The sequence below is a fragment of the Macrobrachium nipponense genome, chromosome 34 (genome assembly GCF_015104395.2).
Source record: "Macrobrachium nipponense isolate FS-2020 chromosome 34, ASM1510439v2, whole genome shotgun sequence".
In the NCBI taxonomy this organism is placed as follows: domain Eukaryota; kingdom Metazoa; phylum Arthropoda; class Malacostraca; order Decapoda; family Palaemonidae; genus Macrobrachium; species Macrobrachium nipponense.
In genome coordinates, this window is record NC_061095.1 from 25,458,545 (window position 1) to 25,480,886 (window position 22,342).

The 22,342-nt window shown below is 39.7% G+C and overlaps 1 protein-coding gene across 1 annotated transcript in view; it reads left to right on the forward strand.

Annotated features, from left to right (window-relative positions):
• The window catches only part of LOC135207979 (Golgi resident protein GCP60-like), a 38,920-nt gene extending 18,416 nt beyond the window's left edge, over window positions 1-20,504 (forward strand). Inside the window, exons 6-10 of the mRNA XM_064240053.1 lie at window positions 5,637-5,783; window positions 6,277-6,376; window positions 7,812-7,936; window positions 15,382-15,550; window positions 16,140-20,504. Of these exons, the coding sequence (XP_064096123.1) occupies window positions 5,637-5,783; window positions 6,277-6,376; window positions 7,812-7,936; window positions 15,382-15,550; window positions 16,140-16,360 (762 nt within the window). The 3' untranslated portion in view covers window positions 16,361-20,504. The remainder of the gene's footprint in view (window positions 1-5,636; window positions 5,784-6,276; window positions 6,377-7,811; window positions 7,937-15,381; window positions 15,551-16,139) is intronic.
• The last annotated feature ends 1,838 nt before the right edge of the window (window positions 20,505-22,342 follow it).

Consider the following 22,342-nt stretch of genomic DNA (forward strand, 5'->3'; position numbering starts at 1 on the left):
GAAACGCACACAACCTTTTTAAATTCGGATATTGCTCAAGAGAAGTTGGGTGAGTCGGATATGAAACATTCTCTTAGTGGCAGAAGTTTGTTTCCCTGAATGGACTATACTACGTATATAAAAAGTTTTTTTTCCCACTAAGAACGGAATTAACATGTGAAGGATGTCGGGTACCATAAAGGCATAGATGTTATGGCACATAACCTAAAAAGAACTAGAAGGAAGCGCCAGCCTGGCGCAAATTGCGCCAGAAGCGCCAGCCGCGCCAGAAGCACCATCCAAGATATTTTCTCGTTTTAGCGAGTTATTAACCTAAGAGTCCAGTAGCCTCTCGGACAGCAGGCTCGGTAACGGCAAGATTCGTTTCCTGATTTCGTTACCCATTTAATCGAAAAGGGGTCGCTTACAAGGAATGATGAAATGATTTATTTTAATCACATTAGGCCAATTCCACGACACTCTCATATCGCAAAGAGCATCGAGAATCTCTTTTTTCGCCCCTGTTCACGTTAACAAAAGAGAACCTATTTGGGAAGACACGGAACGTAACGATCCTTAAGAGGTTCGATGCAAGATTTTGCATGTCCGTGAGAACCTTCTCGATCGAAGATAATAACTGTTAACGTATGTCTAACATTATTGAAAAGAGTTGTGAGAAACCTGCAGAAAGTCTTCTTCATAGATCTCTTTGTAAGGTAGAAGACGAACAGGCTTCCTTTAGACTGCTTCTTTTCCTCGAACCAAGAGAGGTAGCAATATAAGACATCTTTAAATTTAAAGAAGGGGAATAAACTTTAGCCTTTTTTCCCCTAGTTTATAAATTCTTAACAGATATTAAGATAACTGGGCGTCAAAGGAAGAGAGGATGTATGCCTCATTTTGGCCTTAGAGAGGTTGGGATTCACAGAAGTCACGTTCTTCTCACAGCATGTTTCGTACGGCTTTTCCAAGAGTATCTGGATATTCTATCAGAATCTATTATAAATAGACCTATAAAACCTCTCCACTCTGAGTCTGTCCGCATGCAGACTGACCAGAAGTGGACATGAATGAGAGGTTTTTTTTCAGGTAAATGACAATAGTCATGGCTAAGACATAGAATTGCTGCAGATTGTGCTAGATGGAATGAGGAAACTGTCCTCTTCCGATACCTCTGTGAACCACATAGCGAGGTTTTTTCTTCACTTTCAGAGGGAAGAATCACCTATGTATATATCTGCTATCAAAGAACGCAGTAAAGCCGGCATACTCTGTCCTCTACAAAGGGAATTAGAGATAACAGAGATTAGATCTTCGGGATCTTATACGATCCGCAATACGACAAAGAGTAGGATATCATGTACTTCGAATGGGATTTTTTTTTTTTGTGGCCACAGATTCCGTGTTCCGACAAAATGGAACTGCTCCTCATCAAACTCTTTGAGGAAGTTTATGAAGGAATTCTTTGTTTCTCTTAGCCCTAAACGACCAAGAAGACAAGTGAATTTTTTGTGCATTGGAATCTCGCATCAGATTCAATGGAGAACTCGGCAATGGGTTCTTGCCAGCATAGTATGTCTGGCAAAGAAATAAATCCCTCTATTCCTGACGCAACGCTTTCAGATAGAAGTTAGTTGCCCAGGCAGGGTACTTACATTTTCATCTACAGAAGAAGAGATGGTTTAAACGTTTGCCTACAGAGTCTTCGGGGTGGCGATGAGGGCTCAAAATGCTTCCAGAAGGTATTCAGAAGGGTACAATAAGAGCTAGAAATCAGGGTTCCGCCCAATTTCAGCTCAGTCTCTCCTTTCGACTTCCAGACTCCTTCCCTTCCTTCGGGCAAGGATAGGGAAAGATTCTGCAACGAGGAACCTCATCAACATGTAAGAAGAGATCTCGTTAGCAAAAGAAGTGTTCACGAAGGATCCTCCTCGGAGGAAGACTCTTCTCTCTCGTATTGTTAGATATCCTGTCGTCTACTGGGTGTAGCTGACTAAAATCACCTCCCCTTGCCAGGGGCCAAAAGCTCAAAGGGGAAGAATTTCTTCCACCCTTCTCCAGTCTCCTGATAAACTATGTGGTTGTTCAGGACTCTCGGACAATGTAGCGCCAGCCAAGCGCCAAATGCCAATACAGGCGAAAAACGCCAGAGGCGGACAGTTCCAAGGAACTCTGTCATTGTCGGATACTGAGAAGGAGCGGGCCTCCAACCTGGCGCACATGCACCAGAGGCGAACAAATCGGACAGATATAAGAGTGTCCGATGTGGACATTGCCAGACAGCCTAGAGACTCTTCCAAGCTCGAAGCTCCAGCAAGTGTGGAGGAGCCAAGCCAGGCGCGAGGGGCCGCCAGCCATGCTCTAGGAGCCAGCCAGGCTCTAGGAGCCAACCAGGCTCTAGGAGCCAGCCAGGCTCTAGGAGCCAGCCAGGCTCTAGGAGCCAGCCAGGCTCTAGGAGCCAGCCAGGCTCTAGGAGCCAGCCAGGCTCTAGGAGCCAGCCAGGCTCTAGAAGCCAGCCAGGCGCCATCCAGGTGCCAGGCTCCTTCAAGGCTAGGCTCCATCAGGATTGAGGATCCATCCAGACGCAAGGCTCCTTCCAGTAAAGAGAAACCTAAAGCTCTTGTCATGTAAGAGGGCTAGTCCCCATTGATATGATACAGGTAAGGCTCTGCCATGTAAGTGGGTCAGCCCCCATTGGCACGATCCGAGAAGGCTCTGTCGTGTAAGCGGGCTAGCCCCCATTGACATGATCCAGAAGGGTTTGTCAGTCATAGGTCCCTACCTCGCTGAAACTCTTGAGGCATGCAGACTCATAGACAGTAATCATGAAGTCTTCTGCCAGGCTCCAGGTGCCTTCCAGCGCAAGGCACCAGCCAGACGCAATGCTCCAGCCAGGCGCGAGGCGTTAGCCAGGAAGGAGGAGCCAATCAGGCACCAGCCAGCCGCGAGGCGCCAGCCAGGCGCGAGGCGCCAGCCAGGCGCAAGGCGCCATCTAGGCGCGAGGGCGCCATCTAGGCGCGAGGCTCCAGCAGGCTCTAGGCGCCATTCAGGCGCAAGGCTCCAGCCAGGCGCGAGGCGCTAGCAGGCTTTAGGCGCCTGCCAGGCACGAAGCGCTAGCCAGGCTCCGGCTTCACCAGAAGAGATCTATATCAAAGACGCCCATGGCCTTCTTTGAGACATTGTGATCTCCTAAGCACTTGATAAGTGCATTGATGATTCCTTCAAACAGCTGAGAATTAAAAGTGCATGAAGTGCGAGCTTTTTCCGAATTCTTGTTCTTTCCCTAACAATATGTCATAAGGACATATTAGCTGTCACATACGGGAGATGCAACTCTGTGTTGACTTCCCTTATCCAAAGGATGTCAAGAGTAACCTTGCGGCGGGATCCTTCTCTCTTGGTTGATACGTTGTCTGCGGATACATTGCTGGGATAGGGAGCAGATACTGATCCTTAACTAGTGAGTTAAATATTTAACGTCGTGTTCTTTGGGTTGTTTGAAGGAGTTTGTAGATAACTCTTTTCAACTTAAGCACTAACCCTCGTGTTAGGATCAGGTGATCGGGATCGGTGTTGTGCTCCTTAATTATGCCACTAGGCATAGGCATATTGTCATGTAAGAGGCTCTGTCGAGTAAATGGATAAGACCCCATCGACAGACCCACAAGAACTCTTAGCCATAAGGTCACATCCTCGCTGAGGCTCTTGAGGCGAAGCAGATTCCTAGGCATTAGCCATGGAGTCTTCCGCCTGATCACAAGTAGGAACCAAGGTTTTATTTATTTATTACCTACAACGTATGTTGTTTACCTGTCTATTCAGTAAATAGTTTGTCTCTTTCCCACCACCAAGGGTGTCAATCAGCTAAGTATATATCTGCTGGGTAAGTTCCATGTACAAAAATGATATTGTAAAGATACAATAAAGTTTTGTACATACTTACCTGGCAGATATATACGATTGATGGCCCACCCAACTCCCCTCATCAGGAGACAGGTGGAAGAGAAAATCTGGTTCTAGAACGGTAATCGTTCCTATTCCTGCCACCCAGCGGCAGGGCGTAGATCACCTGACCTACCTGCTCGCGTGTGCCGCGAAATTCGAATTTCTGTCGGGACGACGGAGTCTATAGCTTAGTATATATCTGCCAGGTAAGTATGTACAAAACTTTATTGTATCTTAACAATATCATGTTAGACACTTCGAATTTGTTTTCAAAATGAAAATAAAGACTGTATATTACTAGATTGTAAGAGTTTTAGCTTACAATTGTGTTTTTCAACTATTTCGGTAGTCAAATTTGAACCGAACGTGGTTTTTTCTATTTATCGTGATTTATATGCAAATATTTCGAAAAAAGAGAAAAGCTACAACCTCAATCATTTTAGTTGTATTCTACATAAAATTGTGCACATTTTCATATATAAAACTTTATGTAACAGCTAATTTTAAATGGTGCAAACATTCGCAATACGCAACGAAAAATGATTCTGATTTTTTTTTTTCGGAAGAGTTACCGTGCGGACGTAAGGTAAGTTTTTTTTTTTTTTTTTTTTTTTTTTTTTTTTTTTTTTTCACCACAAATCGAAATATTGTGCTAGAGACTTCCAATTCATTGCAAATTGAAGGTTAAATATTGAATATTACTAGAATAATAAGCATTTTAGCTTACAATTTTGCAGTAGAGGTCAAAGTTGACCGGTAAAGTTGAAATTTTGCACTTAACGTTATTTATATGAAAATATTTCAAAACTGATAAAAGCTACAACCATGGGTTGTTTTTAGTTGTATATGCATGAAATTGCGCACATTTCCATATATAAACTTGGTGTAACTGCAAATTTAAAATGGTGCAAACATTAGAACAATCGCCACAAAAATTTATCGGAAGAGTTACAGCGCGAACGTAAGGAAAAAAAATAAAAAAGTTTTTTCATAAATTCACAATAAATCGAATATTATTGTGCTAGAGACGTCCAATTTGATTTCAAAAATGAAGGCAAATGATTGAATATTACTAGAATATAAGAGGTTTTAGGCTTACAATTGCGTTTCTTTCTCAGACCTATTTCGGTAGAGTCAAAGTTGACCGAAGGTTGAAATTTTTGCAATTTTTTGCATCGATATTTATGAAAATATTTCAAAACTGATTAAAGTTACAATCATGAGTATTTTATTGTTGTATTCTACATGAAATTGCGCACATTTTCATATATAATACTCCATGTATGGGCGGATAATTTAAAATGGTGCAAAACTTATGTCAAAGTGACGAAATAATTTTTGAGATGTGTCCCACTGATACTTTTTAGTGCGATAAGAAAGAAATTCGCGCTTGCGCGCCTGCGTAGCGATTGTAAACAAAACAACGCCTTGATCCGTGAACTCCCAGCATCCCCCAAGGCGCGTGATTCAAAAGTTTTCGGCTGGTAGGCCTATAAGTATTTTTCCGCGAATTTAAAAAAAAACTTTTTTGAGTCGACGTATGATACGTCCAATCGGCATACAGGAGACATTTTGACTCGACGTTTAATACGTCCTATCGGCGTAAGAGGGTTAATATACAGTATTTGGAAAATTTTCATGTCATCTGTACTTGTTGCAAAGCCAAAACAATAAACCGTAAATTTGATTCAGATACTTTTTTCATTATCCAGCAAGCTGTGTTAATCAGACAGTTGCAAGATCAACACTATCAGCAGTACATGCAGCAAGTTTATCAACAACAACTTCTCCTTCAGCAACAACAACATCATCAGCAACAGCACCCAGATCAACAAGAGCCTGAAACTACAACCGATGTGGTAATGTTATGAATGGGTTTTTATAAAAGTAACTTGTCAAGTAATTACTTAGCTAATGATTAGCCTCGCTAATCGTTAGCAAAGTAATTACTTGGTAATTATAAAACTTCATTTTAAGTGACCCTAACCTTCATGAATTTGGAGGAGCATCTGTAGTTAATTATGAATGCAGGAACTTAATCAGTGAAAATCTGAGCTGTGAGGTTATATCCCTTGATCTCCTTCCTGTTTTGAAGAGTAAATAGTTTCTCTGGATGGGTGGTTTCATATTAAAATAAGATGGCAGTCAAATTTAATTTTGGCAAGTAAGTGAAAAATTGCAAATTATTATTTTGTCTAGGCAGTAAGTCTTTCAGTTTTAGCTTTTGTAAGTTGGTTGCATTGAGGTTCAGATGTGTCATATTGTATAAATTATTTTATTTGAGCAGGAAATTATATTTAATGTGTATGTGTTTCTTAATTATTTAGGTAACTTATACATTTTCACATTCAGGCTAGTCAAGAAAGTCAGACGGAGGGTGACGAGAGTCCTGTTCCTGTGGAAAATGGTCACGAATCGGATGGTGATGCAGAATCAGAAGATGAAGAAGGAGGTTTGTGCTGTAAAATATTTTTTTCTTGTACATTTTTCAAGTGGAATAGTCATATTTTGTGATATTGGGGAAAGTGCCCCCAGTGCATCTGTGCTTTCAGTGTCTTTTCTTTCAGCTCCCAGCTGAACCCACTTTTTACTTTACCTTTATTCCCTGCTTCCTTTCTATCATCTTACTGTCCAGTCTCTCAAACTACTTGTTTGCATTACAACTGTCAGATTTTCCTTTTATATCCTACACTATCTCATTTCTTTTCTGGATCTCTTATCTTACTATCTAACCACTTGGATTCCCTTGTTTACTATATTGACACTGAATTGTTGAACGTTCCCTAATACTTTGCTTTATAACCTAAATTTCATGAGTAATTCCTTCCTTGGTAACAATAATTGTCAGGATAGTCATTCCAGATGAATTTTGTGCTGCCTTTGGAATCACCAAGTGGGTGAATTTCTTTCTTGAGTGTGATCAGTCTTGAATATTCCCTGGATTTTGACTTAGAAGTTTGACTATGTAAGAGGAGAATGTTTTAAACTGACAAGCACCATTAGCAGCAGATAATTTGCCTGTAACCTAAAACATGGATCACAAATAAGGGCAAGTCACTGGTGTACAGGCACCCTATATGAGTAGAGATATTGATTACAGTACGTTCAGTACTGGAAAGAAGCTTTGTTCCTTTATTAGGAAGTCTGATGAGAGTTAGCAATGTAAACTCATTGGTTTGAATAAAATATATGATAGTAGTACTTATCAGGAAGTCTGAATAATGTATAGTTTGATGTTTGTTGTGAAATTTAAGAAAGACCATGGATCATCACAATCTACAAGTAGGAAAGCTAGAATTGATTGTATGGCTTCTCTTTTCCCTTCAATATGTATATTAGATGAAGAATTTATAAGTATCTGGGAGAAATTTAATTGACTTGAATTTCAATTCAGTGAATAGGTTATACTACTTATGCCAACAAAGTTTATTCTATATATTGCATGAAGTATCGTTTCTGTAAATGGTAGTGGAACAAGCTTTAGTTAGATTGTTGTTACTTGGATAGCAAAGTATGATCCCTGTGAGATGTCATTTACGTCATGTAAGGTGTCCCTTAGGTCTTCCAGCTATCCAGAAAGTATCATGAAAGGTGTTAATTGGAAATGGAACAAAAGTGCTGTATGAAGTAGAGTAGTTACGCATTTATAAGGAGGAAGAGCTAGCTAGTCCATTAGTCAGAATTTTGTCTAACGGAACCTGTGTTGACTAGTCTCTCAAATGTCTTATTCTAACGTCTTATACCAAGGATATTTTTGGATAGCCTCTATTAAGAGTGAGCCAGGTTATGCCTAAATATTTAGAAATATTCATTGAAGGAAATTTTATTTTTAGGAAAGTTATGGCATGAGATAATGGAAAAACTATTTTTGCTCCTGTCTGTTCTAGACACCAGTCAAGATGTTGCACCTGCTTCCATGTGGACTAAACGTGATATCCAGGAGTTTAAAGAATCCATTAAACGAGAAGGTGGGGATGCTATCATTAAAGTTGGTCATGGAGAAACAGTCACTGTAAGTCCACAGCTTTCTTTACCATTTCTTCTAAAATGTTTATGGTATTTGTATGAGAGGCTTGTTGAATACTCATAGCCATCCAAACAGTTAGAACATCAGTTATATATATATATATATTTTATATGTACAGAGAGAGAGAAATTTAGACTAATTTGTTTAGTGTGGTATTGTTGCAAATTCAAGTAGATTTACATAGGTTGTATGATGTCAGAATAGGTTTTTCGTATACCATACCACTTAAAATTTGTTTTTTTTTGTACATGCAACTTCCCCGGCAGATATATACTTAGCTTATGTCTCTGACGTCCGACAGAAATTCGAATTTCGCGGCACACGCTGCAGGTAGGTCAGGTGATCTACCCCCCTGCCGCTGGTGGCAGGAATAGGAACCGTTCCCGTTCTAGAACCAGATTTTCTCTGTCGCGGTAGTGTCAACATATGTTGTTGCTACCTCCTGAACTTGATTTTCGTTTTTCATCGCCATCGATCTTCTGGGCTGTCTTTTGCAGGGAAGTACTGGGTCTTTGGTTCGGCATACGCTTTTATTAAACTTTTTAATGAATTTGGCTTCGAAAATTTCGAAGAATATATGACGTGTACTACCGAAATTTTCGGTAGACACTCACAATAGTTTGCAAGAAAGGGATATTAATATTATTTATTCATTAATATGTGTAATAAGTGTTAGAATTGATTGAGGAAATATACTGACTTCCTACTTTAGGGAGTCAGTAAAGCATGTAACTAGATACGTTTGCTTTTAAAACGTTTTTTAGAAACTCGTACTAACGAGCAATTAAGAGTATTAACAGTACTAGTAGTGTTGCATCCTCATCACCTTCTTACTTCGCAGAAACTTCAAATTCATAATTGCAATTTGAAGACAAGGATTGTGGCTCAAAATGCGAGCTATTGAAAGGTAAGAAGTGATTACTAGTGTTCCCCATTGCAGTGGAGGGTGCGTCTGATCGGCTCTGTCTCGCTCCCAGGCCTAGACCTCTTTCAAGCTAACCCAAGCCCACAGGGGAGGGGAGAAGGAATGTCGAAAGCCGTAAGGGGGGTTTCAGAGAATCCCCACCTGGTCAGGCGTCCCCTCGGCAGGTTTCTGTAGAGCGTCCCAGACTGCCAAGGATAGCCATTGAAAAGGCATCCTTAAAAAAGTGCGTCTCTTCATCTTACATCCGAAAAGACGAAGAATGTATATGTTTTGATGATCTAGCGCGTTTCTCTGAAAACTAAGAGAACACTGAGCAAGAGCCAGCCAGGAACTTAGGAAGCCGCGTTCCAGCAAGCTAGCGTGAGCCACGTTCCAACAGCCAGCAGCGAGCCGCGTTCCAGAAAACAGACTAGCGCGAGCCGCGTTCCTACAACCAACGCGAGCCGCGTTTTCTAGCAACTGAGCGCGAGCCGCGTTCTAGAAATTTTTTTCTTGGCGCAAGGCGCCTTCAAAGAGACGAAGCGCCAGCCTGGCGCAAATTGCAACAGAAAAACAGACGGCTAGAGCAAGGAGGCCTTATAGTACAGTGGCAATCAAAACGATCCTTCCATTGAACGTTCCGGGCAAGAGGCTCTTTCTAAAAGGGGTCTAGTAGGCGCTCGGAACTATCAGGGCGCACGGGACCTTCCACACAAGCGAACGTTCCAGGAGCGAGTCTCCTTTCTAGCGTGCGGAACATTCCAGGCGCGCGGAACTATCCAGGCGCTAGGCGCAAGGAGCCAGGCGCCAGAATATTCCAAATCTTCTTAAGAGAGAGAGAGGTCAGTCGCGAGGCTCCTCTTTGAGTAATGCGGACACACTCCTTCATTCATGCTCTTCCCTCGTTATGAAGAGGCAAGCGCTTTGGGAGTTTTTCTTATAAGAATCTCATCGACGTTTGGGTATGATGGCGGATAGGAAATATCTACTTCCTTCCGTAAACCCTACAGACGAACAGGAATTCTGTCTCTTCCGCGATTTATGAGGAAATCACGAAGATTTAAAGAGTTCCTGGATTAACTTCCTTCCTTAAGGAGATATATATACTCTTTCTACATTCTATTAACGAAAAGAACGAAGACAGTAAAATTTTTTTCCTTTATCTGCCTCGCAGGGAAAGAAGGTAGTTGAGTATCTGCTGCATGAGAATACGATACGGCAAATCACACATACCGTAGTTACTTCTTTGTAGAGCAACTCAATTATCAGTATCCTTCCAGGAATTTCCTAGGAAGGACTACGCTTAAACGGGATTGTTAAGACAACACCTACTTAGCTTCTAGATTTATCGAAGTCTTGTTTCGCTTAAATATGCATTAATAAGAACTTCCTGAAGTTCGATAATTTTATAAGATTCCTTTATTTAATGGAGTAGCTGGCAACTCTGGAAGAGTAAGGCCAGACGGCTAACGGAGACTGCTATCGCGCCTTAGAGACCAACGCAGTAACATGTAGGTGTCGGTCATGAGTTGTTGGTTACATGTCTCTCTCCTGCGGGATGGAATAACTAACCGTGTCTTCTCCCCTACAATCGCGGTTTTAGCCTCGGATTGAGGGGATAGTTAAGCAAACATAAATAAAAATATTGTCTGCCTTTTGCTAAGAAGCTTTCAATAAGAAAGATATTACAACCTTTCAATGCTGTTACCGTAGGTAACATTATTAAAGGATTCTAACGCAGCGGAACTCTATATTATATGATGCTCTCATGCTTACGAAAGCATGGCTTATTAGAGTACATGCTTAGTGAGAAGATGAATGTAGTAGAAGAGAATTCACTTTAAGACTACGGTATGGTCAAGTCTTATGTGCATACCGAGGTTAACTACAGAATTCCTAGTATCCTTACAAAGGTTTCCTAGATTAATGCTGTTTACCACAATGTGACAGTATTATAAAGGAGTCTAATACGGCAGAGCACGAATAATATAATTCTCTCATCCTTTCGAGAAACGCACACCAACCCTTTTTAGAATCGGATATTGCTCAAGAGAAGATGGGTGTAGTCGGATGGGAAACATTCTCTTAGTGGCAGAAGTTGTTTCCCTGAATGGACATACTACGTATATAAAAGTTTTTTTTCCTACTAAGAACGGAATTAACACGTGAAGGATGTCGGGTACCATAAGGGCACAGATGTTCTGGCATCCATAACCTTAAAAGAACCTAGAAGGCGAAGCGCCAGCCTGGCGCAAAGCGTCAGAAGCGCCAGCCTGGCGCAAATTGCGCCAGAAGCGCCAGCCTGGCGCAATGCGCCAGAAGTACCATCCAAGATATTTTCTCGTTTTCGCGAGTTATTAACCTAAGAGTCCAGTAGTGTTGGTTTGGTGGTTTGTTTGCTTCTCACCTCGGTGGTCGCGGGTTCGATTCTCGGCCATTCCATTGAGAAGTGAGAGATGTGGATTTCTGGTGATAGAAGTTCACTCTCGACGTGGTTCGAAAGTCACGTAAAAACACCATAAACAAACAAACAAACAAACAGTAGCCTCTCGGAGGCTCGGTAACGGCAAGATTCGTTCCTGATTTCGTTACCCATTTAATCGGAAAGGGGTCGCTTACAAGGAATGATGAAATGGATTTTTTTTTTTAATCACTTAGGCCAATTCCACGACTCTCTCATATCGCAAAGAGCATCGAGAATCTCTTTTTCGCCCCTGTTCGCGTTAACAAAAGAGAACCTATTTGGGAACAGACACGGAAGTAACGATCCTTAAAGGTTCGATGCAAGATTTTGCATGTCCGTGAGAACCTTCTCGATCGAAGATAATAACTGTTAACGTATGTCTAACATTTATTGAAAAGAGTTTTGAGAACCTGCGGGAAAGTCTTCATAGATCTCTTCGCAAGGTAGAAGACGAACAGGCTTCCTATAGACTGCTTCCTTTCCTCGAACCAAGAGAGGTAGCAATATACGACATTTCTTTAATTTTAAAGAAGGGGAATAAACTTTAGTCTTTTTCCCCTAGTTATAAATTCTTAACAGATATTAAGATAAATGGGCGTCAAAGGAAGAGAGGATGAATGCCTCATTTTGGCCTTAGAGAGGTTGGATTCACAGAAGTCACGTTCTTCTCACAGCATGTTTCGTAAGGCTTTTCCAAGAGTATCTGGATATTCTATCAGAATCTATTATAAATAGACCTGAAAAACCTCTCCACTCTGAGTCTTTCCACGTGCAGACTGACCAGAAGTGGACATGAATGAGAGGCCATTTTTCAAGGTAAATGACAATAGTCATGGCTAAGACATAGAATTGCTGCAGATCGTGCTAGATGGAATGAGGAAACTGTCCTCTTCCGATACCTCTGTGAACCACATAGCGAGGTTTTTTCTTCACTTTCAGAGGGAAGAATCACCTATGTAATATATCTGCTATCAAAGAACGCAGTAAAAGGCTATACTCTGTCTCTACAAGGGGAATTAGAGATAACAGAGGATTAAGATCTTCGGGATCTATACGATACCGCAATACGACAAGAGTAGGATATCATGTACTTCGAATGGAATTTTTTTGTGGCCACCAGATTCCGTGTTCCGACAAAATGGAACTGCTCCTCATCAAACTTCTTTGAGGAAGTTTATGAAGGAATTCTTTGTTTCTCTTAGTCCTAAACGACCAAGAAGACAAGTGAATTTTTTGTGCATTGGAATCTCGCATCAGATTCAATGGAGACTCGGCAATGGGTTCTTGCCAGCATAGTATGTCTGGCAAAAGAACTAAATCCCTCTATTCCTGACGCAACGCTTTCAGATAGAAGTTTAGTTGCCCAGGCAGGGTACTTACATTTTCATCTACAGAAGAAGAGATGGTTTAAACGTTTGCCTACAGAGTCTTCGGGGTGCGATGAGGGCTCAAAATGCTTCCCAGAAGGTATTCAGAAGAATACAATAAGAGCTAGAAATCAGGGTTCCGCCCAATTTCAGCTCAGTCTCTCCTTCGACTTCCAGACTCCTTCCCTTCCTTCGGGCAAGGATAGGGAAGATTCTGCAACGAGGAACCTCATCAACATGTAAGAAGAGATCTCGTTAGCAAAAGAAGTGTTCACGAAGGATCCTCCTCGGAGGAAGACTCGTATTGTTAGATATCCTGTCGTCTACTGGGTGTAGCTGACTAAAATCACCTCCCCTTGCCAGGGGCCAAAGCTCAAAGGGGAAGAATTTCTTCCACCCTTCTCCAGTCTCCTGATAAACTATGTGGTTGTTCAGGACTCTCGGACAATGTAGCGCCAGCCAAGCGCCAAATGCCAATACAGGCGAAAAACGCCAGAGGCGGACAGTTCCAAGGAACGCTGTCATGGCCGGATACTGAGAAGGAGCGGGCCTCTAACCTGGCGCAAATGCGCCAGAGGCGAACAAATCGGACAGATATAAGAGTGTCCGATGTGGACATCGCCAGACAGCCTAGAGACTCTTCCAAGCTCGAAGCTCCAGCAAGTGTGGAGAGCCAAGCCCAGGCGCGAGGCGCCAGCCAGGCTCTAGGAGCCAGCCAGGCTAGGAGCAGCCAAGGCCTCTAGAGCCAGCCAGGCTCTAGGAGCCAGCCAGGCTCTAGGAGCCAGCCAGGCTCCTAGAAGCCAGCCAGGCCTAGAAGCCAGGCCAGGCTCTAGAAGCCAGCCAGGCCAGGCGCCATCCAGGTGCCAGGCTCCTTCAAGGCTAGGCTCCAGTCAGGATTGAGGATCCATCCAGGCGCAAGGCTCCTTCCAGTAAAGAGAAACCTAAAGCTCTGTCATGTAAGAGGGCTAGTCCCCATTGATATGATACAGTAAGGCTCTTCCATGTAAGTGGGTCAGCCCCCATTGGCACGATCCGAGAAGGCTCTGTCGTGTAAGCGGGCTAGCCCATTGACATGATCCAGAAGGGTTTGTCAGTAATAGGTCCCTACCTCCGCTGCAAACTCTTGAGGCATGCAGACTCATAGTCAGTAATCATGAAGTCTTCTGCCAAGCTCCAGGCGCAAGGCGCCAGCCAGACGCAAGGCTCCAGCCAGGCGCGGGAAGGCGCTAGCCAGGAGGGAGGAGCCAATCAGGCCCAGCAGGCGCGAGGCGCCATCCACCGGCGCGAGGCGCCAGCCAGGCGCGAGGCGCCAGCCAGGCGCAAGGCTCCAGCCAGGCTCTAAGGCGCCATTCAGGCGCAAGGCTCCAGCCAGGCGCGAGGCGCTAGCCAGCTCCAGGCTTCACCCAGAAGAGATCTATATCAAAGAATGCCCTGGCCTTCTTTGAGACAATGTGATCTCCTAAGCACTTGACAAGTGCATTGATGATTCCTTCAAACAGCTGAGAATTAAAAGCGCATGAAGTGCGAGCTTTTCTGTATTCTTGTTCTTTCCTTAACAATATGTCATAAGGACATATTAGCTGTCACATACGGGAGATGCAACTCTGTGTTGACTTCCCATATCCGAAGGATGTCAAGATAACCTACGAGAGATCCTTCTCTCTTGGTTGATACGTGTCTGCGGATACATTGCTGGGATAGGGAGCCGATACTGATCCTTAACTAGTGAGTTAAATTTTAGTTAACGTCGTGTTTTTTCTTTGGGTTGTTTGAAAGGAGTTTGGGGATAACTCTTTTCAACTTAAGCACTAACCCTCGTGTTAGGATCAGGTGATCGGGATCGGTGTTGTGCTCCTTAATTATGCCACTAGGCATAGGCATATTGTCATGTAAGAGGCTCTGTCGAGTAAATGGATAAGACCCCATCGACAGACCACAAGAACTCTTAGCCCATAGGTCACATCCTCGCTGAGGCTCTTGAGGCGAAGCAGATTCCTAGGCATTAGCATGGAATCTTCCGCCTGAACAAGTAGGAACCAAGGTTTTATTTATTTATTACCTACAACGTATGTTGTTTACCTGTCTATTCAGTAAATAGTTGTCTCTTACCCACCACCAAGGGTGTCAATCAGCTAAGTATATATCTGCCGGGGAAGTTGCATGTACAAAAATGATATTGTTAGAATACAATAAAGTTTTGTACATACTTACCCGGCGGCAGATATATACGATGAATGGCCCACCCAGCCTCCCCTCAGGAGACAGGTGGAAGAGAAAATCTGGTTCTAGAACGGGAACGGGTTCCTATTCCTGCCACCCCAGCGGCAGGGGGGGTAGATCACCTGACCTACCTGCAGCGGTGTGCCGCGAAATTCGAATTTCTGTCGGACGTCAGAGACATAAGCTAAGTATATATCTGTCCGGGTTTAAGTATGTACAAAACTTTATTGTATTCTAACAATATCATTTTTTTTTATTCATCAGAGGAATTATGTGTATGGGATTCACACTTGATTCATGATTAGGCTATTTTAATGTAGAAATTGGTGTTTGTGAAAAAAATTCAGCTTTGTTTATGAAACAAAACTAAATGGAATTTGTGATATCACTTTAACTTCTAGAGTTTGTAAATGAATAAGAATTATAAGTAATTAAAAGTATTTACCTGAAAATGTAATGAATATTTGTTTCTAAGGTACGTGTTCCAACCCATGAAGATGGTACCTGCCTGTTCTGGGAGTTTGCTACAGACAGTTACGATATTGGTTTTGGTGTTTACTTTGAGTGGACTAAAGACACCAGTAATGTAGTTTCAGTTCACATCTCAGAAAGCGAAGATGAGGAGGAGGAAGAGGAAGTTGAAGGCAAGTTCCTTTGTTGGCATATGCATTGGTTTGGCTGAGGGGATATGTAAGATTGTTCAAGTTTCAGCTGAAATTTAATATTAAAACTTGGACCTTATTTCCTCATAAACACTTTGTAATCTTCAATTGAATCATATTTTTGCACTTTTGTGGGGCTTGCCAAGTGGTTTTTACTTAAGAGGATGGTAGAAATTGGAGCAATTTGCTTTTAAAGAATTTGGAAAACTAATTAAGAATATACTAAAGGAAATAGGTGAAGAGTTAAAGGAAAATCTTTTCATGAAAAGTATTCAGAGGTATTATGAGATTGAGAAAATATTTTAACAGGTTGAACAATACAAAATGCTATAGAGAGGTATATATATTGAAGATAAGGCAAATGATTAGTAAAGGAGTTTTATTTTAGCAACCCTAGATACTTTTGTTGCTCACAGGAGAAAGTGGTATAATTTTGACCTCATTGGTTGAAAGAAAAGAGCACATATCAAATATATTCTCTTAATCTTTGCACTCAGGTTGTTTTCTTGTAGTATGTTACCTCAGTGTTTTTTTTTTTAATCGGTAAAGTAAATATTTAACGAAATTTCAGGTGAAGGAGATGATGTCGAACGTTTAGCTGGTAGGAAGCCTGAAAGTGGACGACCATCACAGTCTGTAATAATTCCAGTGTATCGTCGAGACTGTCATGAAGAAGTTTATGCAGGATCACATCCGTACCCTGGTACAGGTGTTTACTTATTAAAGTTTGATAATTCCTATTCCCTTTGGCGTAGCAAGACCCTTTATTACAGAGTTTACTACACGAGGTGAATAGCAGTTCAGTAGAAAATATATTTCCTAAAAAAGTCCTCAAAATGCTCTCAAATTATGAGCAGAGGTTTATTACTTAAGTGTTGGACCAAAGTTATAGATGCATAAACCACCAGAACTTTCATATTTGAGTACTGTGTGATACCTGAAAGTGTTAGAGCTGGGTTTTGGTATTTGAAGCATATTTTCTTTTGTGGTTAAGTGATATGTAATTTATTACATAATTCAGTTGACTGCTGTAATAGGCATAATAAAGTTTTGGTTTTTGTATATTGACTCTCAGTAAGAATTTCTTAGGGGACACTTTTAGATATAGATACACTTGCGTGTATGGTTTGTCTAACAGCAGATTTCTTTACTGATGGTGATTATATTTCTTAACATTGTGTTCAAAAGTGTAGTTTTTGCCTTGTAGAATATTGCCATGAAACTCTGATCATCATAGTACATTCATTTGTATATATACTGTATATGGCTTTCCCTTGCCCATTGTAAATATCAAACAGTACATTTCTTTACAGATAGCTTCAATTATATAGCCTTTGCATTTTTGATCTCTTGTTAAATTGAAATAAAGATTTTATATGTGCAGAGTATAAGAATAGATAACTGTAAGGATCCTATATGCATTATCGGGCATTATAAAAATCCTACATGAGAGATACTCCTAACACCTGTGGTTATTTTTTGGCTGTTGATAATGCAATAGTTATCATATGCTTTTGAGACTGAATTGAGAAGTAGCTAACACTTTTCACTAGCAAGCTCCTCTTTACCTCGGACGTACGTTATTGCTTTGCTGATGTTTATATTTTTGCTACCGATAAGGAGAAAAAATAAGGGCAGCAATTTTCCTATTTCTATAGAGAAAATATTCTAATTTATATTTATTTTGGATGTTTTGTGGCATAAAAAGGTTTTCAGTACTGAGGAACTACAACTTTCATTCAGCAAAGAATTTTCATAAGAATTAACTTAAGGAAGAAAAATTAACTTTTTTGTGGCTTGCAGTTATAGAAAAAGGGAATATGTAAGCCCTATGGAGCAATTGGGAATGTTTAAATCTTGAAATATATTAGATCTTAAAATATCTAGTATTTGTTCTGATCAACTGCGTAGGGCATGATTGATTGAACAATATCTTCAGTGGCTTTCTGATTTCTGTTTTTGCTATTAGATCTGAAATTGTCTCATTTGATTGATGAATTTGTGTAAATATTTGGATAGTCTCTTCTGTAACAAGATGGTCTGATAAGTGAAAGATATTTCATCTGATTATTATCTTTCATGTCCTCTAATTCTACATTTTTATGTTTTTCTTTTGCAGTTATAGACGGAATAGTTGTGTTTAGGTGTTCTGTTACTCTTTTATTGAATGAAATAAAAACAAATGATGGAAATGTACCTTAACCTGGTAATGCTGTTTTATACTGAAACCATGGCCTGATAAATTGTACAAAATATGATCAGATAATATTTTGAAAGATTAGTATTTTTATTTGGGTTCATAACATATCTTAACTATTTGTGCTGTTGATAATGATACATCATTGTTGAAGTTCATTATCACTTGCATAAGTAAAATGCATTATTTATTTATTTGTAGAGGAATAAGTTTGCATTTTAAGAAATACTGTAAATTGCAAAAAAAAAAACCCTTGCGATCCATGGACGTATGCTGATGGGAATGTCAAGAGTGTCTCGTAATGAGGAATGGTGTTGGTAATTAGGCTAAGGTATTTGATTTGATTTTTTGTCAGTTGAGTATGCCTATATCTGAAGCTGTCCAGATCCCACGTATGCATTATAGTAAATAAAGATCTATTTTATGAAAAGGTTTAGAGATTTTGCTAGCTATCCTATATTTATGGCATTGCCTGTTGAATTATCCTTAATACACTGTCATATACATACTGGTATTCAAAGGGAAATAATTTTTTATTTTCTTGGCAAAATTTTGTCTGATATACATAATTTGGGCAAAGCACACCCTCATTTTGTTTTGAGTTCATTGAAAATTATTTTAGATTGATACAGATTATCATCATATAGCAAATTAAACTTGTTACATGAGGTAAAAAAGAAATCTCAAGATCAGCACATAATAACCCCTCATTGTGTATGCAAGTAAACTTGTGCCAAGTGCACTGTATATGAATTTGCCCAGTAATGACAAGATCAGTGTATAAGACATTAATAAGAACATACCTTGTAGCCATTCCTATTCTTTATAGAATCAAATATACATACACGTCTTTCGCTACTCCATTTAATACTTCAAAGAATTTTATAGACATTTTGACTTTTTTTTTTTTTTTTTTTCCCAACAATAATAGTGGGAATTTAATTAATACTAGTGATATTTATTGCAGCTTGTTTTTGTATGTTGGTGTGTGTTGGGTTTCCTTGTGTGCAACTAGGCTTATTGCAGTGATTGTATAGGTAATGAATTTCGATTCTGACTAATCTACATTCGGAGTTTGATTTAGCGAAAGATCACCTTTTTCTTCATTAGGATTTTGGGTGTGATAGTTTTCTGTTGCAGTTTATGGAATATATTTGAGACAATTTATCACGTAATATGGTGTATATTCACGTATGCTCAGTGTGGAAAGCCATGATTTTGCCCCTTTTACACTTGCAGCTTCAACAATAACAAAAACACTTTTACCGTTTACTTTCATGGTTTTCTAAATATCTTCCTATTTGGGTCACATACTGTATGCTTGAATAAAGTTTTGTCAGATTATAGTGTCACACTTTGATGCCACATTATTAATAAAATTAGGCAAAAGCATTCCAGTGAAGAATACCAACTGTGTTTCAGTTAATAAATTGGATCCAATTCTACCACATCAATTTGTATGATAGGTGTACTGTATATGTAATCAAATATGCAATAAATAAACAAGTGTGCGATTTCCTAGCACATAAGTTAAAGGCATAACCTTCATTAAGCACGAATTTAGAAATTCAAAATCCAGTTTTTATATTTGTGTTAATGCAAGAAATTCAACCCTGCAAAGTTCATTTTATTTTTGCCAGTTGTTGAGATAATGCACTGGTTGATACACTTAGGATTATATTGTAAAATATATCATAATTCTCTTTATGACTGACTATTGCTTATATATAGTGGTTATGTTTCCATCCCTTGAGACCAAATTCTTCAGTTGGCAGCACCAAAAATTTTATTCTGTTCTGTAATTCCCCTTTAGTGCAAGGGTTGGCAACTAACTTCCAACCCACCAATTTTACAGTTGGACACAATTACCTAATAGTTGTTACCTAGTTTAAAACATTAAACGATCCTTTTAGTACATTTGATATCATGGCCGCCCTCTGAGACACTGCAGAGGTGTCTAGCATGCTCTCTGAAAGGTTGCTGACCCCTGCATTAGTGGGTATCAGTTCCAGTGTACCTTGCTGGCTTATTGTTGTTGGTACTTAGGGTTCCTTTTAGAATCCCTTCAGCCACGACTGCATCATGTTTCCTGTTTTTTTCTGCTCCCATTGGTTTGTTCCCAGTTAACTGTATGTCTAGATTATCCTTGCTGTTATTTCCATATCTTACTCAAGAAAAATCTTTTGGGCAAATCCTTTGAGACTGGAGATGTGATTGTGCTCCTCATTATGAATTTCCTTTAGGTTTGTTAATCTTTGGATTATTGACGTAGGTATCAAATGAGATCATCTGATTTATAGGGCAGCATTTAATTTCAGAGTTGAGCTAATGTTGAAAGTGGAATCCATTTAAAATTTAAACTAAAGAGAAGCTGGATCATTGGTTTGTCAACAATTGTTAACAATTAGTTTACCAAGACTGCTGTGTCACATTTCTAGGCTCCTATAAGGATGACCTGTGGTACTTAAGATGAGGGAGATGTCCTCGGTAAGCATAAGTTGTACAAGACTTATTGATTTTTGTGTATAAATGCTCGTAGCTTACACAGGATGTGGTTCATGAATACTGTTGTTGTTATTATTATTATTATGTTAAGTAGCTTAACCAGACCACTGAACTGTTTTGTTTAGCTCTTACGGAGCTGGCTGGTCCATGGTTGTAACAGTATCCAAGTATTTTGCCAGCTTTCATGAAATGTTATATACTATTTACTTGTGGCATCATAAAAGGTTGATATTTTCTGTAATTTCTTTTTATCGATGAAACTTTTTCCATTAAATGAAGAGGTGCCTTCAAAGAATACAATACCGTTCTTCTGCCCATCTTTCACGGAGAGTGATATTTCTGTCAACTTTGTAGCTGAAAGTACTGACATATCAATGTAGTATTGATGCATTAGAGAAGCCTATTAAGATGGAGGACATTCAGTTTATGCAGTTTTTCACCTTATATCCTGGGCACAATTAAAAACTACATGCCTAGTGAAAGTACTCTGTACAAGTGTTTACTGTATCAAAAATGTTTGGTAAAAAAAAAAAAATTACTCTTGGGTGAAACACATCCAATGGAAGAAGGGTGAGACCATCTATTTCATATAACTGTGAACTGCTGTACTGTATAAAGATGTGGAAGATTATTATACATAATGATAAAATCACAGTGGGCACAACACAAATACCAGTGTTCTGTAATTTGCTAAGCTCAGAAGACATGGGGATGCTAGTTCGTTGTTGCTATAAAACAAAACTCTAGAATCCATTTATCCAACTCAAAGGAAGATTTTGACCAGAGGCTCAACTACTGATGTTCCTGTTTGTTAAAAGATGCATGTGTTCTTCGGGTTTCTTCTCCAGAAAAAACTTGACAGCTAATGTAATGTTACTCTTCTATGAATACCATCTGGAGACTCATTTGGACCCTTGGCTGCATGAAAGTAACTTCTCATGCCTAGGACACCTGTGAGTGTTACTAAAAAAGAAATTAAAGAGCCAAAGATGCTTGTGGATAGGAAAATGAGACTGAATACTTATCCCAAAAACGTGACTCCAATTCCAGGGACCTTTGAAGGGTTTCCTGTGTCAGCTCATTTCTACTTGCTTAATATCTGCATTTTGCCCAGTGCTAAGGTAAGCTGTTTCGTACTTTTGTTTTTTTTGTGCAGTTAGTGTTTCTGTATGCATTTAACAGTCATTAGAACCTGGGATAGAGCAGTGATGTTCCCTTCAGTGAATTTGTAGACAAGCATTTTATGATGAACTTTGGGTTATCCTGTTATATTTTGTGAATAAATTTCATAAAATAAGAATACAGTACAGTGCCTTATACGTATAAATTTCCTAACAATGGAAGTAGATATTTAATAGTACTAATGTTAGTATTGATTAATTGAATAACTAGAACACTGAAATTAAAGTGCTATATAGTAGTAAAGTTTTGATCTTTAAATACAATGAAAAATACTTTTTCTTAAGAATGAATCCATTTGCTTCCAGATGTTTAATGCCCCCATACCATAAGAACTGATAAAGTACTTTGTTAATAATGTTGATAGTGTAATCTTTTTCTGCCATAAGACTATAATTTTTTTCAATGTCAGTTTTATTCATACATAGTATGTTAAATTCAAATCATTGGAGTCACCTCTCCTTTGAGTACAGAAGTGAAACTAATTGGCTTAGAAAGCATTGAGTATACGCTTGAGTTGTCCCAAGAGTATGTGTCAGAACAAAGGAAAAAGATAAACATTAAGTACTATAATATACTTATGGTTTTAAGCTATTACAAGGATCTGTAGCAGTATCTCTCTTAGATTTCTAAAAAGTAAATTGTCAGTAGTCTGCGTACATTTTGATACAGAAACGCCAGCGCAAAGCTTAGCTAATTTAAAACTTAAGATTGCGTACCTAGGACAGATTACATTCCTACAGAGGTCTTCAGATCTGAAGGAATGATGTTCACAGGACAACAATCATTCAATTTCCATATCAGCACAGTACAGTATTTTGTTGTTATTTTGCAGTTAGTATCTTGTGAGTACTACTACTTGGATTTATGTAGTAGCATTCTTTTATAATAGT